This window comes from Trichomycterus rosablanca, chromosome 1 (assembly GCF_030014385.1).
Source record: "Trichomycterus rosablanca isolate fTriRos1 chromosome 1, fTriRos1.hap1, whole genome shotgun sequence".
In the NCBI taxonomy this organism is placed as follows: domain Eukaryota; kingdom Metazoa; phylum Chordata; class Actinopteri; order Siluriformes; family Trichomycteridae; genus Trichomycterus; species Trichomycterus rosablanca.
Window position 1 is genome coordinate 62,629,904 of NC_085988.1, and position 13,228 is coordinate 62,643,131.

General features: G+C 40.1%; 1 protein-coding gene across 2 annotated transcripts in view; it reads right to left on the reverse strand.

Moving 5' to 3' along the window:
• Positions 1-1,077: 1,077 nt before the first annotated feature.
• The window catches only part of kcnd2 (potassium voltage-gated channel, Shal-related subfamily, member 2), a 251,669-nt gene continuing 239,518 nt past the window's right edge, over positions 1,078-13,228 (reverse strand). For both annotated transcript variants that reach the window (XM_062994726.1, XM_062994725.1), the window contains exons 5-6: positions 3,119-3,357; positions 1,078-1,258 (exon numbers count right to left, since the gene is read on the reverse strand). In XM_062994726.1, coding sequence (XP_062850796.1) covers positions 1,078-1,258; positions 3,119-3,357 — 420 coding nt within the window. The remainder of the gene's footprint in view (positions 1,259-3,118; positions 3,358-13,228) is intronic.

Genomic DNA, 13,228 nt, shown 5'->3' on the forward strand with positions numbered 1-13,228 from the left:
AATAAATGAAATGATGTTGAGCAGATAAAACATGAAATATCACAGGTTCATCCTGTCTGCAATGAAATAAAAGTCAAAGTAAATGTAAGGAACTCTGTGTTTTTTATTATTTGCATTTTCCATGCTGTCCCAACTTTTTGTAATCTAATTTTTTTAACTAATCAGTGCCATAATAAAAAGGAATGTCTGTTTTTAGCTGTGTAAAGCTGTGTTCCTTCCAATCCTAAAAACACACATGCATATAAGTCTTATAGACAGGCAACTGTAACGCCGTTGTGCTGATTGGTTGATTTGCCTGCCATCTATTTATGTATTTATATATATATATTTTTTTTCTATGGCAGCCACAGACACTGTTGATTTTTTTTTCTGACTCCAAATATTTTACCGCTCCTTTAAACACTCAGTCAAGCTAGGTCTCAAGAAAGAACTCAGTGCACTCTTACAGAAATGTAAAAGTCCCACATAAGTATTGTGCATGGAACAGAGTAGAAACGTTTGGTTTAAGAAACAAACACGTACAGTACGCATACACACATTTTTTAAAAAAGGAACAAACCCTTATTGCTCATGCCAAATGTCAAAAAGAGGACAGAGACGCATGAATGCAGAACATGCAGAAGGTTAGTTTTAAACCCACAGCCATAGACCCAATCGCACCTACCTGAAAACCTCAGCTTTACTTGTAGTATCAAAAGGAACTCAGTCTGAACAGATCTTTCTAAAAGCCTAATAACAAAGCTAGGACCCCAGAAACACACCTAATATCTAATTAAAAATACCCATATATTCAGCCTCAGTGTACTCTCTCCACCATTAGACAACAAATCTAAAGACACACAATACTTTAAGAAGTGTAACGAGCATGGTGATTATGGTTGATTTCATCCTATCCATGAGTAAAAGCCCTGGTCGTAGCACCTAGGCCATGGCACTGTGGGCCCAGAGGTGGCACTGTTGTCCAAGAAGGGCTGAAATATAGGCTTCTGGTCGTCACTCCATTCAATCCCCTCCAGCGTCCACTTACTTACTAATTAGCAAAAAATAAAAGCAAGACCCTCAGCCCAGGGTGTTGGTCTATAACGCTGACACACGGACAATGTTGCTCCGCAAGAAGTCAGGTGAGCTGGCGGACTCTCCACCCTCAGGCGTGGTGACGGGTGGAGTGGGCATGCTGATGACCGCTGCGGTGATGTAGGGCTGCTGCTCCGTGTTCAGCGGTACTGTCTCCTCAAACTTGGCGTTCAGACTCGAACGACTGCAGAGACACAATGGGTTTTTGGTTAAGTAATGATAATGTCAGAGCTTGATAATTAAATTACAAAACCATCGATTAGAAATGACAGTGATAACTAAACCAATATCATCACAGTGTCTGTATAAAGCAAAATAAGAACTATATTTCCCAGAAAGCCATTTTTCCAATCACTTTGTAAAATGCAGTTACATTTTTCTGATCCTTTATTTATTTTATGGTTCATTTCATTATTGTCACATATCACAGACACCCGATGTTTCCTGAAAACAGTAACAATACAGTTTAATAGCCACACACATTAAGCATTATTTTCTGGCCTTGCCCTACATCAGGGATGTGCAAACTATGGCCCGTGGACCATTTGCGTCCCATTACCCTTTTTTAAAATGCATTTTCTCCCAATTTTTAGCGCATCCAATCTTTTACCCAATTGCGTTATGCTTCCTCTCTATTGGTGCTGACCCTCACCCTGATTGAGGAGAGCGAACTGACACACACACACTCCGACACGTGTGCATTCACCGACTGCATCTTTTCACCTGCACAAGGCGAGTTCATACGCGGATCAGCTTTGTGCACAGAGAGACACACCCTGATCGCATTACCCTCAACTCTGTGCAGACACCATTAACCAGCCAGCAAAGATCGTAATTTCATCAGTTATGAGGTCCCTTTCCAGCTTTTCCCTCCCTGTATGAACAACAGCCAAACGTTAATCATATAGCCGCCCAGCCCAGCCGAATGGCAGAGCTGAGTTCCGAACTGATGTCAGCTCTACTGTGCTAGCGTGTTTTACTATTTCAGGTTTAAAAAAAAACAGCCTGAACTGTTTGAACTCTGTGTTGCTATTACATTTGGTTACATTCATGACAGAACAGGTAGTTACTGGTTATACAAGAGTCATCAGTTCATCAGTTCACATCAGTTTAATATAAAACACAGTCATTGCATGTCTTTGGACTGTGGGAGAAACTGGAGCTCCCGGAGAAAACCCACACAGACATGGGGAGAACAAGCAAACTCCACACAGAAAGGACCGGGACCGCTCCACCTGGGAATCAAATGCGACAGTGCTATCCACCGAGCCACCCATTTGACATGATAAAAAAAAAAAACAATATTAATATTGATTATTATGAGATATTATTTAATGTAAAAGCAGCAGGGAGGAAAGAAGGAAATAAAATTATAATGTAATTATAATTGTAATTAATTGATTAATATAATTAATTAATTACAAGTAAATTTTAAATTACAATTATAAAAATTAACATAATGAATTTATATAAAACGGAACTAAATTAAACACACAAAAAAAGTATTTTCCCAGCTGTTTTTCTGGACCACACAGTGGAGTGAGCGGGTGCCACAGCTGGAGCTGTACAGGATTCCAGCAGCATGAGTCAGTATGGAAACACTGCTCCCACATCCAAATACCATACACTCCTTTCACTGGATGAGCTGAGGAGACATCGATCATGTGCTACTGCTGCTCTTGCTTATTGTTGGTGTTGTTTTGCTGATAATCCTTCCTGCCCTCTGTGCTAGTTTACAAAAATCATGGAGAATTGCTAGGTTTTATTTATATTATATTAGAAAAAAATGTTCAGCTTATTACTGATGCCCACCCACACACACTCTGGACTCATTTTTATTCATGCAAGAGTCTTGACCTCAGTTCCTCCAGTGTATTTGCATGTCTATGGAACAGTGGTGGGTGAAGGCCACAGCTGCCCATGTCTGACCTGCTAATGATGTTGGAACAATGCCCAAATTATACACAATCCATGTCTGTATATCTGTGCGTGTGAGGAAAGCTAAGTAGCCTGCTGTTCAGAGTCTGTGCGTGATGGTACGTACCTGTTGCTAAGAGGCCTCTCTCTAATCTGAATGGTGCTGAGCTCCTGCACACTGTCTCGGTGCCCGGCCACCATGTTGGAGTTGGGTACGTTGAAGCTCTTGCGCTTGTTGCGTCGGGAGCAGCAAGTTATGCCATGAGGCGAGGACGAGATGGAAGAGGAGCGTGAGGTGGACGGCTTGACCACCGACACCTCCATACAGCTCGTCTCATATGTCTGCTCATCCACAAACTCATGATTCTGAGGAGTAAAAAGGGGAAAAAATATTATTATGATAATTCTAGCCAAACAAATTCCTCAGTTTTTTAATGATTATTTTGACATACAAAACTCATTTAAAAAAATATGAATTATTTAATGTTATTGATGTTGAAATATGTTATTGCAAGCAATTTACATAAGAACATACACTGATCAGCCATAACATTAAAACCACCTCCTTGTTTCTACACTCTTCACTTACCATATAGAAGCACTTTGTAGTTCTACAATTACTGACTGAAGTCTATCTGTTTCTCTACATACCTTTTTAACCTGCTTTTACCCTGTTCTACAATGGTCAGGACCCCCACAGGACCACCACAGAGCAGGTATTATTCAGGTGGTGGATCATTCTCAGCACTGCAGTGACACTGACATGGTGGTGGTGTGTTAGTGTGTGTTGTGCTGGTATGAGTGGATCAGACACAGCAGCGCTGCTGGAGTTTTTAAATATCGTGTCCACTCACTGTCCACTCTATTAGACACTCCTACCTAGTTAGTCCACCTTGTAGATGTAAAGTCAGAGACGATCGCTCATCTAGTGCTGCTGTTTGAGTTGGTCATCTTCTAGACCTTTATCAGTGGTCACAGGACGCTGCCCACAAGGCGCTGTTGGCTGGATATTTTTGGTTGGTGGACTATTCCCAGTCCAGCAGTGACAGTGAGGTGTTTAAAAACTCCATCAGCGCTGCTGTGTCTTATCCACTCATACCAGCACAACACACACTAACACACCACCACCATGTCAGTGTCACTGCAGTGCTGAGAATGATCCACCACCTAAATAATACCTACTCTGTAGTGGTCCTGAGGGGGTCCTGACCACTATAGAACAGCATGAAAGGGGGCTAACAAAGCATGCAAAAAAAAGATGGACTACAGTCAGTAATTATAGAACTACAAAGTGATTTTATATGGTAAGTGGAGCTGGAAATGGAGTGTAGAAACAGGAAGGTGGTTTTAATGTTATGGCTGATCGGTGTATCTAAACGTAAGGCCATAATCACAATGTGCACCCCCTAAAATTCATATATGCCTAAAATTCCCCCTTTTAATATTATGATTCGTCTGCCATTCTACTCGTACAACTCGGCCTTTGTCGAAAAATAAAAACTGACTCAGTGTTCATGCTTCTCTTTGGAATTCAGACCAAACCTCATTGTCCATCCCCACCAAGTCCAAGTCACACGATCAGTCTCTCGCTGGCTCTTGTTTGCTATGCATCATTTATACAAAAACTAAAAAAAAAAAAAATGTACTCATGGGTCCATGATTCAACCATAGTGATTCAACCAACCCTAAAAGGAAAGCAGTGAGACTGAAAAGAAACTAAGGGCTAAGTGGCACAAGGAGTGATTGTTTTTGTGTGAATAGGTCACATATAATTAAAATTGAAAAAAAAAAATTCAACAAAAAAACAAGTAGTGTTGATGGAGTGTTTCTCCATCCCTCCTTCTCTCCACCTTCCATTATGTCATCAGCTCTCTTCAGTACAGGTAATGTTTTCATTTATTAAAATCTTCATTTATTTCATGTATGTTTGTTGGTTTAATAGCTTTTCTGTATAATAATCTTCAATCATCTGGGGGCCTGGAATGGATTTATCCAGTTTACATTATTCCTAATGGGAAATTTTGACTAGAAATTTATACAAATTGCATTTTGAACAGCCTCCTGGGAAATTATGCATGAATAGCAAAATTCCACTGTAAACATATTCCACTCACTAGCTTTGCATAATGTTATAATCCATCAGAAGTCCTACCAATACTGTACCACAGTGCCACCAGCACCTTACCTCAGCTAAGTTTTTATAAATGCTCTAACTTGCATAAAAAGGTAACATTAACGGCAGCATGTCAATTTGTGCTGGAACTGTAACTGTGGAAGTAAACAACATTTTGCTAAATAGTGACAGTAAAGTAGAAACTTTTTTGTGGAAAACAGGCATATTCACAAATGCTAATCAATTAACCATTCCTAAAATTAGCTATCATAGCTAAGTTACTGAAGTTAGTTAGCCATACAGTCAACAACCAACAACAGTCATGGGTGTATTCAACTAACGTTAATGTATTTACCTTATATTTGTTAGAAAATGTGACCATGTGAAGGTTTAAAGTGTTATTGTAGTGATGCATGTACAATTTACACCGATCAACCATAACATTAAAACCACCTCCTTGTTACTATACTCACTGTCCATGACATGGTGGTGGTGTGTTAGTGTGTGTTGTGCTAGTATGAGTGGATCAGACACAGCATCGCTGATGGAGTTTTTAAACACCTCACTGTCACTGCTGGACTGAGAATAGTCCACCAACCAAAAATATTCAGCCAACAGTGCCCTGTGGGCAGCGTCCTGTGACCATTGAAGAAGGTCTACAAGATGACCAACTCAAACAGCAGCAATAGATGAGCGATCGTCTCTGACTTTACATCTACAAGGTGGACCAACTAGGTAGGAGTGTCTAATAGTGGACAGTGAGTGGATATAGTATTTAAAAATGCCAGGAGTGCTGCTGTGTCTGATCCACTCATACCAGCACAACACACACTAACACACCACCACCATGTCAGTGTCACTGCAGTGCTTAGAATCATCCACCACCCAAATAATACCTACTCCTATATGGTAAGTGGAGCTGATAAAATGAACAGTGAGTGTAGAAACAAGGAGGTGGTTTTAATGTTATGGCTGATCGTGTAGTAGACAGTAATAGCTTTCATTTATTGCATATTTGTATGTAGCTGTAATTGCTTATAGTAAAGAACAGTATTAATGAAAGCTATGGTTAAGTGCAAGTAGTTTTATTTTTACTACAGTCAGCTTTCATCTACACTGAGTCATTATGAGCAACAGGAAGGGTTGCAGTGGCATTGGCCAGTTTTTGGGCAGCCTCTAAAATAAAAAAGTTGAAAATAGTAGGAAAATGAGTACTAGTCAGATGTAGTAAGAAGTATACAGTAGTCCAAGAGATGAATCAGTGTTTCTGGTTATAATCATAATAAGAAATACCAGCTGTTTACTCATAATATTTTTTTCATGTTCACTTTGGTGCGTTTAGAGACAAACAGAGCAAGTATTCTGACCTTGGAGAAAGGGCTGGGGAGGAGAAAGGTCGAAAGGAAGACAAAACAGAATAAATGTCAATGCTGCCCACCCAAGTGTACTTCTACGTAATAAAAACAACAATTTCCAAAAACTTGGTCAGAATAGCAGCACTTGGCTTAATATAACAATGAATAGATTATTCTTTATATGATTATGATTGCATTTTATTAATTCATTATCTTTGCCATTATGCTATTAGCCATAATTGTAAAATGTAAAGATTAAAAAGCTCATCTCATGTATTAGTCAATTGTCAAATATTTAAAATTGGCAGATACAGCGGGGAAAATAAGTATTGAACGCATTAACATATTTCTTAGTAAATATATTTCTGATGGGGCTATTGACATAAATTTTGCATTCGGTGTTGGTAACAACCCAAGTAATCCACACATACAAAGAAATCAAAACAAGTAAGTCCATAAATTAAGTTATGTGTAATAAAGTGGAATGACACAGAGAAAAAGTATTGAACACATGAAGAAAAGGAGGTGCAAAAAGGCATGAAAATCCAAAACACCAGCTGAAATATGTCAGTATTTAGAAAGCAATCCTGCCCCTATCAGTGCAAATTAATATCAGGTGGTTTAGTCCTAATTGATGGCCTATAAAACGTTTCTCATTACCAAGGTGTCACACAAGAAGCATCTCGTAATGGGTAAAAGCAAAGAGCTCTCTAAAGACCTTCGCAACTTTATTGTTGCAAAACATACTGATGGTATTGGTTACAGACGTATTTCTAAACTTCTGAATGTTCCAGTGAGCACCGTTGGGGCCAATATCCGGAAGTGGAAAGAACATAATTTCACCATAAACCGGCCATGGCCAGGTGCTCCTCGCAAGATTTCTGACAGAGGAGGCAAAAGAATAATCAGAAGAGTTGTCCAAGAGTCAAGGACCACTCACGGAGAGCTTCAGAAAGACCTGAAATTAGCGGGTACAGTTGTTTCAAAGAAAACAATAAGTAATGCACTCAACCGCCATGGCCTCTAGGCACGCTCACCGCTCAAGACTCCATTGCTGAAGTAAAAGCATGTTAAAGCTCATTTAAAGTTTGCTGCACAACATTTGGACAAGCCTATGAAATACTGGGAGAATATAGTCTGGTCAGATGAGACCAAAATTGAACTCTTTGGATATCATAGCACACACCATGTTTGGAGGAGAAATGGCACTGCACATCACCCCAAAGACACCATACTAACAGTGAAATTTGGAGGTGGGAACATCATGGTGTGGGGCTGTTTCTCAGCATATGGTACTGGCAGACTTCATATAATTGAAGAAAGGATGAATGGAGAAATGTACCGAGACATTCTTGATAAGAATCTGCTGCCATCTACCAGGATGATGAAGATGAAACGCGGGTGGACATTTCAGCAAGACAATGATCCCAAATACACTGCCAAAAAAACTGAAGTGGTTTCAGAGAAAGAAAATAAAGCTGCTAGAAGGGCCCAGTCAATCACCCGACTTGACCGACTTAAATCCAATTGAAAATCTATGGAAAAAACTGAAGATAAGAGTTCATAGAAGAAGCCCCCAGAACCTTCAAGATTTTAAGACAGTTTGTGTGGATGAATGGGCCAAAATCACACCTGAACGATGCATGCGACTAGTTTCTCCATACAGAAGGCGTCTTGCAGCTGCCATTACCAACAAAGGCTTTTCTACTAAGTATTAAATAAATTTCAATAACCGTGTTCAATACTTTGTGTCATTCCACTTTATTACACATAACTTAATTTATGGACTTACTTGTTTTGATTTCTTTGTATGTGTGGATTACTTGGGTTGTTAGCAACATCTGGTGAAAATTTCATATCAATAGCCCCATCAGAAGTATATTTACTGAGAAATATGTTGATGCATTCAATACTTATTTTCCCCGCTGTATATAGATAGATAAGTGGCTGGCTACTACACGTGTAGGATGGGGTGTGTCTTAGGTAAGACCCTCCTCGGTCAGGGTCTGCTGCATTAGAGGAGATACAACTACAGAGAAAAGAAATAGGGAAACATGTAAGAATAGAAGAAAAAAAAGAAAAAAAAGCTTACATCTTATCATGATTTTTATTTTTTAAATAGCTTGTATTTTCTAAAATCTGTGAAACTCGAAAGCATGCAAAGGGATCTCAGACCATTTCTTCATACAGAATCTCTCCAGATTTAAAGGTCAACTTTTGTGAACTCAGGTCTTCAGTTCATCCTGCAGGTTTTGGATTAGGTTATAGAAACTGGGATATCCCTGGAAAAAACCCTAATTATTAAAACAATTTTTGTGTCGATTTTGAAGTGTGCTTTGGATTATTGAAGTGGAAATATCTAACCACAATACAGTATAAGGTATCATTCTTCACCATAGGGAATCTTTGTGTCTGCACCAAACATAGCTCTGGTGTTTGTTGCCAAATAAACCTGAAGATCCTTTAATTATTTAATCTAACCTTCTCATTGTGCATGCTGAAAATATAGAGATACATTCCTTTCATAAGAGAATTAGGTCTAAATGTCACCTCATATTTATACCCCAGTTAAACAAGAAGCCATGTTTGACATGCATACATGCTTGTATCTAAAATGTTTCATATGTTTACAAAATATCTAGGACGAATAATCACTCTGATTCCTCTTAATAAGCATAATTTTCTATTCTTGATCTAATCTGTAAGTAAAATATCTAGTTCTGCTTATTAAAAATGACCAATACAGAATACAAACTTGAGTGCAAATCTGCCCCACATAAACAAACTCGGTCTGTAAAAAAACACCACGCACTGATATCAGTAATCTGACCCAGCCTAAATGGAGATCACAGAAAGTCCCTGAGCTCCGATGCACTGTGGCTTTGGCTGCATCCCAAATGAGTCTCCAGTGCTTTGGCCTCACACAAGAATTTTCCATCCTGATTTCTAGAGCAGTGCCCTAGGTTGGGAAGTGTGGGTCACAACCCACATAGTCACTGTGTTACAGCTAGTCCAGCTAGCAGAGGTAGACAATAAGTGTCACTTTCTCTGCAACACCTGACAATAAGGTCTCCAGAGACGAACGTTTATTTACAACTGTGGCGCCACATGTGATTTGGAATAAAACACAGACAGGGGCTGTGGTTGGTTTATGAGAAGCGTAAAGCTTTGTGGCATTTATAGAAACAGTATTGCCTGTTTGAAAGAGGATATATATGGGGAACTGAACAAATGCTACTTCACAAAGATTATAAATGAAGGTTATAGCAAATGGGTCATTCTGTACTTATAGACTTGAAATATATGTGAATTGCTGCCAGTTTAATGATGGCGCAGTCAATCAATCAGGCAATGGCATTTCAACAGACAATTACAGCAGAACTAAAGGAATTAGTAAACAAAATATTCAAACTCATTACCAGATACTTTTATCCAAAGTGACTTACACTGATCAGCCATAACATTCAAACCACCTCCTTGTTTCTACACTCACTGTCCATTTCATCAGCTCCACTTACCATATAGAAGCACTTTGTAGTTCAACAATTACTGACTGTAGTCCATCTGTTTCTCTACATACCTTTTTAACCTGCTTTCACCCTGTTCTTCAATGGTCAGGGCCCCCACAGGACCACCACAGAGCAGGTATTATTTAGGTGGTGGATAATTTTTAGCACTGCAGTGACACTGACATGGTGGTGGTGTGTTAGTGTGTGTTGTGCTGGTATGAGTGGATCAGACACAGCAGAGCTGCTGGAGTTTTTAAATACCATGTCCACTCACTGTCTACTCTATTAGACACTCCTACCTAGTTGGTCCACCTTGTAGATGTAAAGTCAAATGTAAAGACAATCGCTCATCTACTACTGCTGTTTGAGTTGCCTTGGCAGAACTCTCACTTCCTATACAGGGTTAACATATATTATATATTGCAAACTCGAATTTATACTTAAGAAATGTACATACATACTGGCATTATTTCATATCCCATGTCTCTTGTAAGCCTTGTATAATTAAAGTAATAAGTAGCTTTCTCTAATGCCCTGTGTCTCGTTTTGCTTGTAGCTTCCTCGTCTTTTGAGTCCTTCCACAAGTCCTGCCATAACACTGCCTTCCATGTTGTCATGTGGGTGCCTCATCACATGCCCAGAGTAAAATAACTTGAGAGACTTAATGTGGTTCAGCAGCTCCTTTTCTGTTCTGGCCATCTTGCACACTTGCTTAGTGGTCTTCATCTTCCTCCATGAGATTTTAAGCAGTTCTGAATGTGTCTTTCTTTCTCTTTCTTCAATGTCCAGGATTTACATCCATATGTGGCTACTGGCCAGTGCAAGTGCAAGTTTTATCAATCACATCTTGGTGATGGTGCTAATTAACTTGTTTTCCACCATGCCCATTGCCTTCCTTGACTTTTCTTCAACAGCTCATTCCACAGTATTTTATACTCTATTTGACTAAGTCCACTTGTTCCAATGACAATCATCACTTCTGTTTAAAAGCCTTGCTCGTCTTGGTCCTCCACCCACACCTCGAGAAGGACACGCATCAAGGCTCTTTTCTATTCTGACACTCAAGTGGTGGAACAAAATTCCCCTGTCTGTTTGAATACCATTTCAAAATATGATAAAAGATCCACCTCTTTACTAGCACTTAAGCTGAGAACTAACATGCACTTTCTAACCTTCTATAGCAGGGGTATTCAACTAAAATTTAAAGGGGTCCAGTTAGAGAAAATTTCTTGAAGCAAAGGTCTGGAATGTTTAACTATATATATATATACAGGGGTTGGACAAAATAACTGAAACACCTGGTTTTAGACCACAATGATTTATTAGTATGGTGTAGGGCCTCCTTTTGCGGCCAATACAGCGTCAATTCGTCTTGGAAATGACATATACAAGTCCTGCACAGTGGTCAGAGGGATTTTAAGCCATTCTTCTTGCAGGATAGTGGCCAGGTCACTACGTGATGCTGGTGGAGGAAAACGTTTCCTGACTCGCTTCTCCAAAACACCCCAAAGTGGCTCAATAATATTTAGATCTGGTGACTGTGCAGGCCATGGGAGATGTTCAACTTCACTTTCATGTTCATCAAACCAATCTTTCACCAGTCTTGCTGTGTGTATTGGTGCATTGTCATCCTGATACACGGCACCGCCATTGGATGCACATGGTCCTCCAGAATGGTTCGGTAGTCCTTGGCAGTGACGCGCCCATCTAGCACAAGTATTGGGCCAAGGGAATGCCATGATATGGCAGCCCAAACCATCACTGATCCACCCCCATGCTTCACTCTGGGCATGCAACAGTCTGGGTGGTACGCTTCTTTGGGGCTTCTCCACACCGTAACTCTCCCGGATGTGGGGAAAACAGTAAAGGTGGACTCATCAGAGAACAATACATGTTCCACATTGTCCACAGCCCAAGATTTGCGCTCCTTGCACCATTGAAACCGACGTTTGGCATTGGCACGAGTGACCAAAGGTTTGGCTATAGCAGCCCGGCCGTGTATATTGACCCTGTGGAGCTCCCGACGGACAGTTCTGGTGGAAACAGGAGAGTTGAGGTGCACATTTAATTCTGCCGTGATTTGGGCAGCCGTGGTTTTATGTTTTTTGGATACAATCCGGGTTAGCACCCGAACATCCCTTTCAGACAGCTTCCTCTTGCGTCCACAGTTAATCCTGTTGGATGTGGTTTGTCCTTCTTGGTGGTATGCTGACATTACCCTGGATACCGTGGCTCTTGATACATCACAAAGACTTGCTGTCTTGGTCACAGATGCGCCAGCAAGACGTGCACCAACAATTTGTCCTCTTTTGAACTCTGGTATGTCACCCATAATGTTGTGTGCATTGCAATATTTTGAGCAAAACTGTGCTCTTACCCTGCTAATTGAACCTTCACACTCTGCTCTTACTGGTGCAATGTGCAATTAATGAAGATTGGCCACCAGACTGGTCCAATTTAGCCATGAAACCTCCCACACTAAAATGACAGGTGTTTCAGTTATTTTGTCCAACCCCTGTACGTATATATATAATGTAAATATATTGATATTTACATTTACATTTTCAGCATTTAGCAGACGCTTTTATCCAAAGCGACTTACACAATGAGCGGAACACAATGAGCAATTGAGTGTTAAGGGCCTTGCTCAGGGACCCAACAGTGGCAACTTGGTGGTGGCGGGGCTTGAACCGGCAACCTTCTGTTTATTAGTCCAGTACCTTAACCACTATAACATATATACAATATAGTATAATGTAGCCTAGTAGTTGTATCAACATCTGCATGTTATCATTAACTGTCAAATCAAATGTCTGTTTATTTATTAGGATTTTAACATCATGTTTTACACTTTGGTTACATTCATGACAGGAACGGTAGTTACTCATTACACAAGATTCATCAGGTCACAAGGTTATATCGAACACAGTCATGGACAATTTAGTATCTCCAATACACCTCACTTGCATGTTTTTGGACTGTGGGAGGAAACCGGAGCACCGAAGGAAACCCACGCGAACACGGGGAGAACATGCACACACAGAGAGGACCCGGACCGCCCCACCTTATAAAACCTTTCTCTTATCAAATTAAGAGAAAATAAAAATAAATTGTGCTCCAGTGGGAAGTAAGAACAGAAATGAGTCTCTCCATCACGGATTAAATGCTGTAATTTCGCTGTACACGTTTCTTTTTTGGAGAGCGCTATTTGTCTCCTGTCTCACTCGTCTTTTTCTCAACTTTCTCCTGCACAGTTGTCT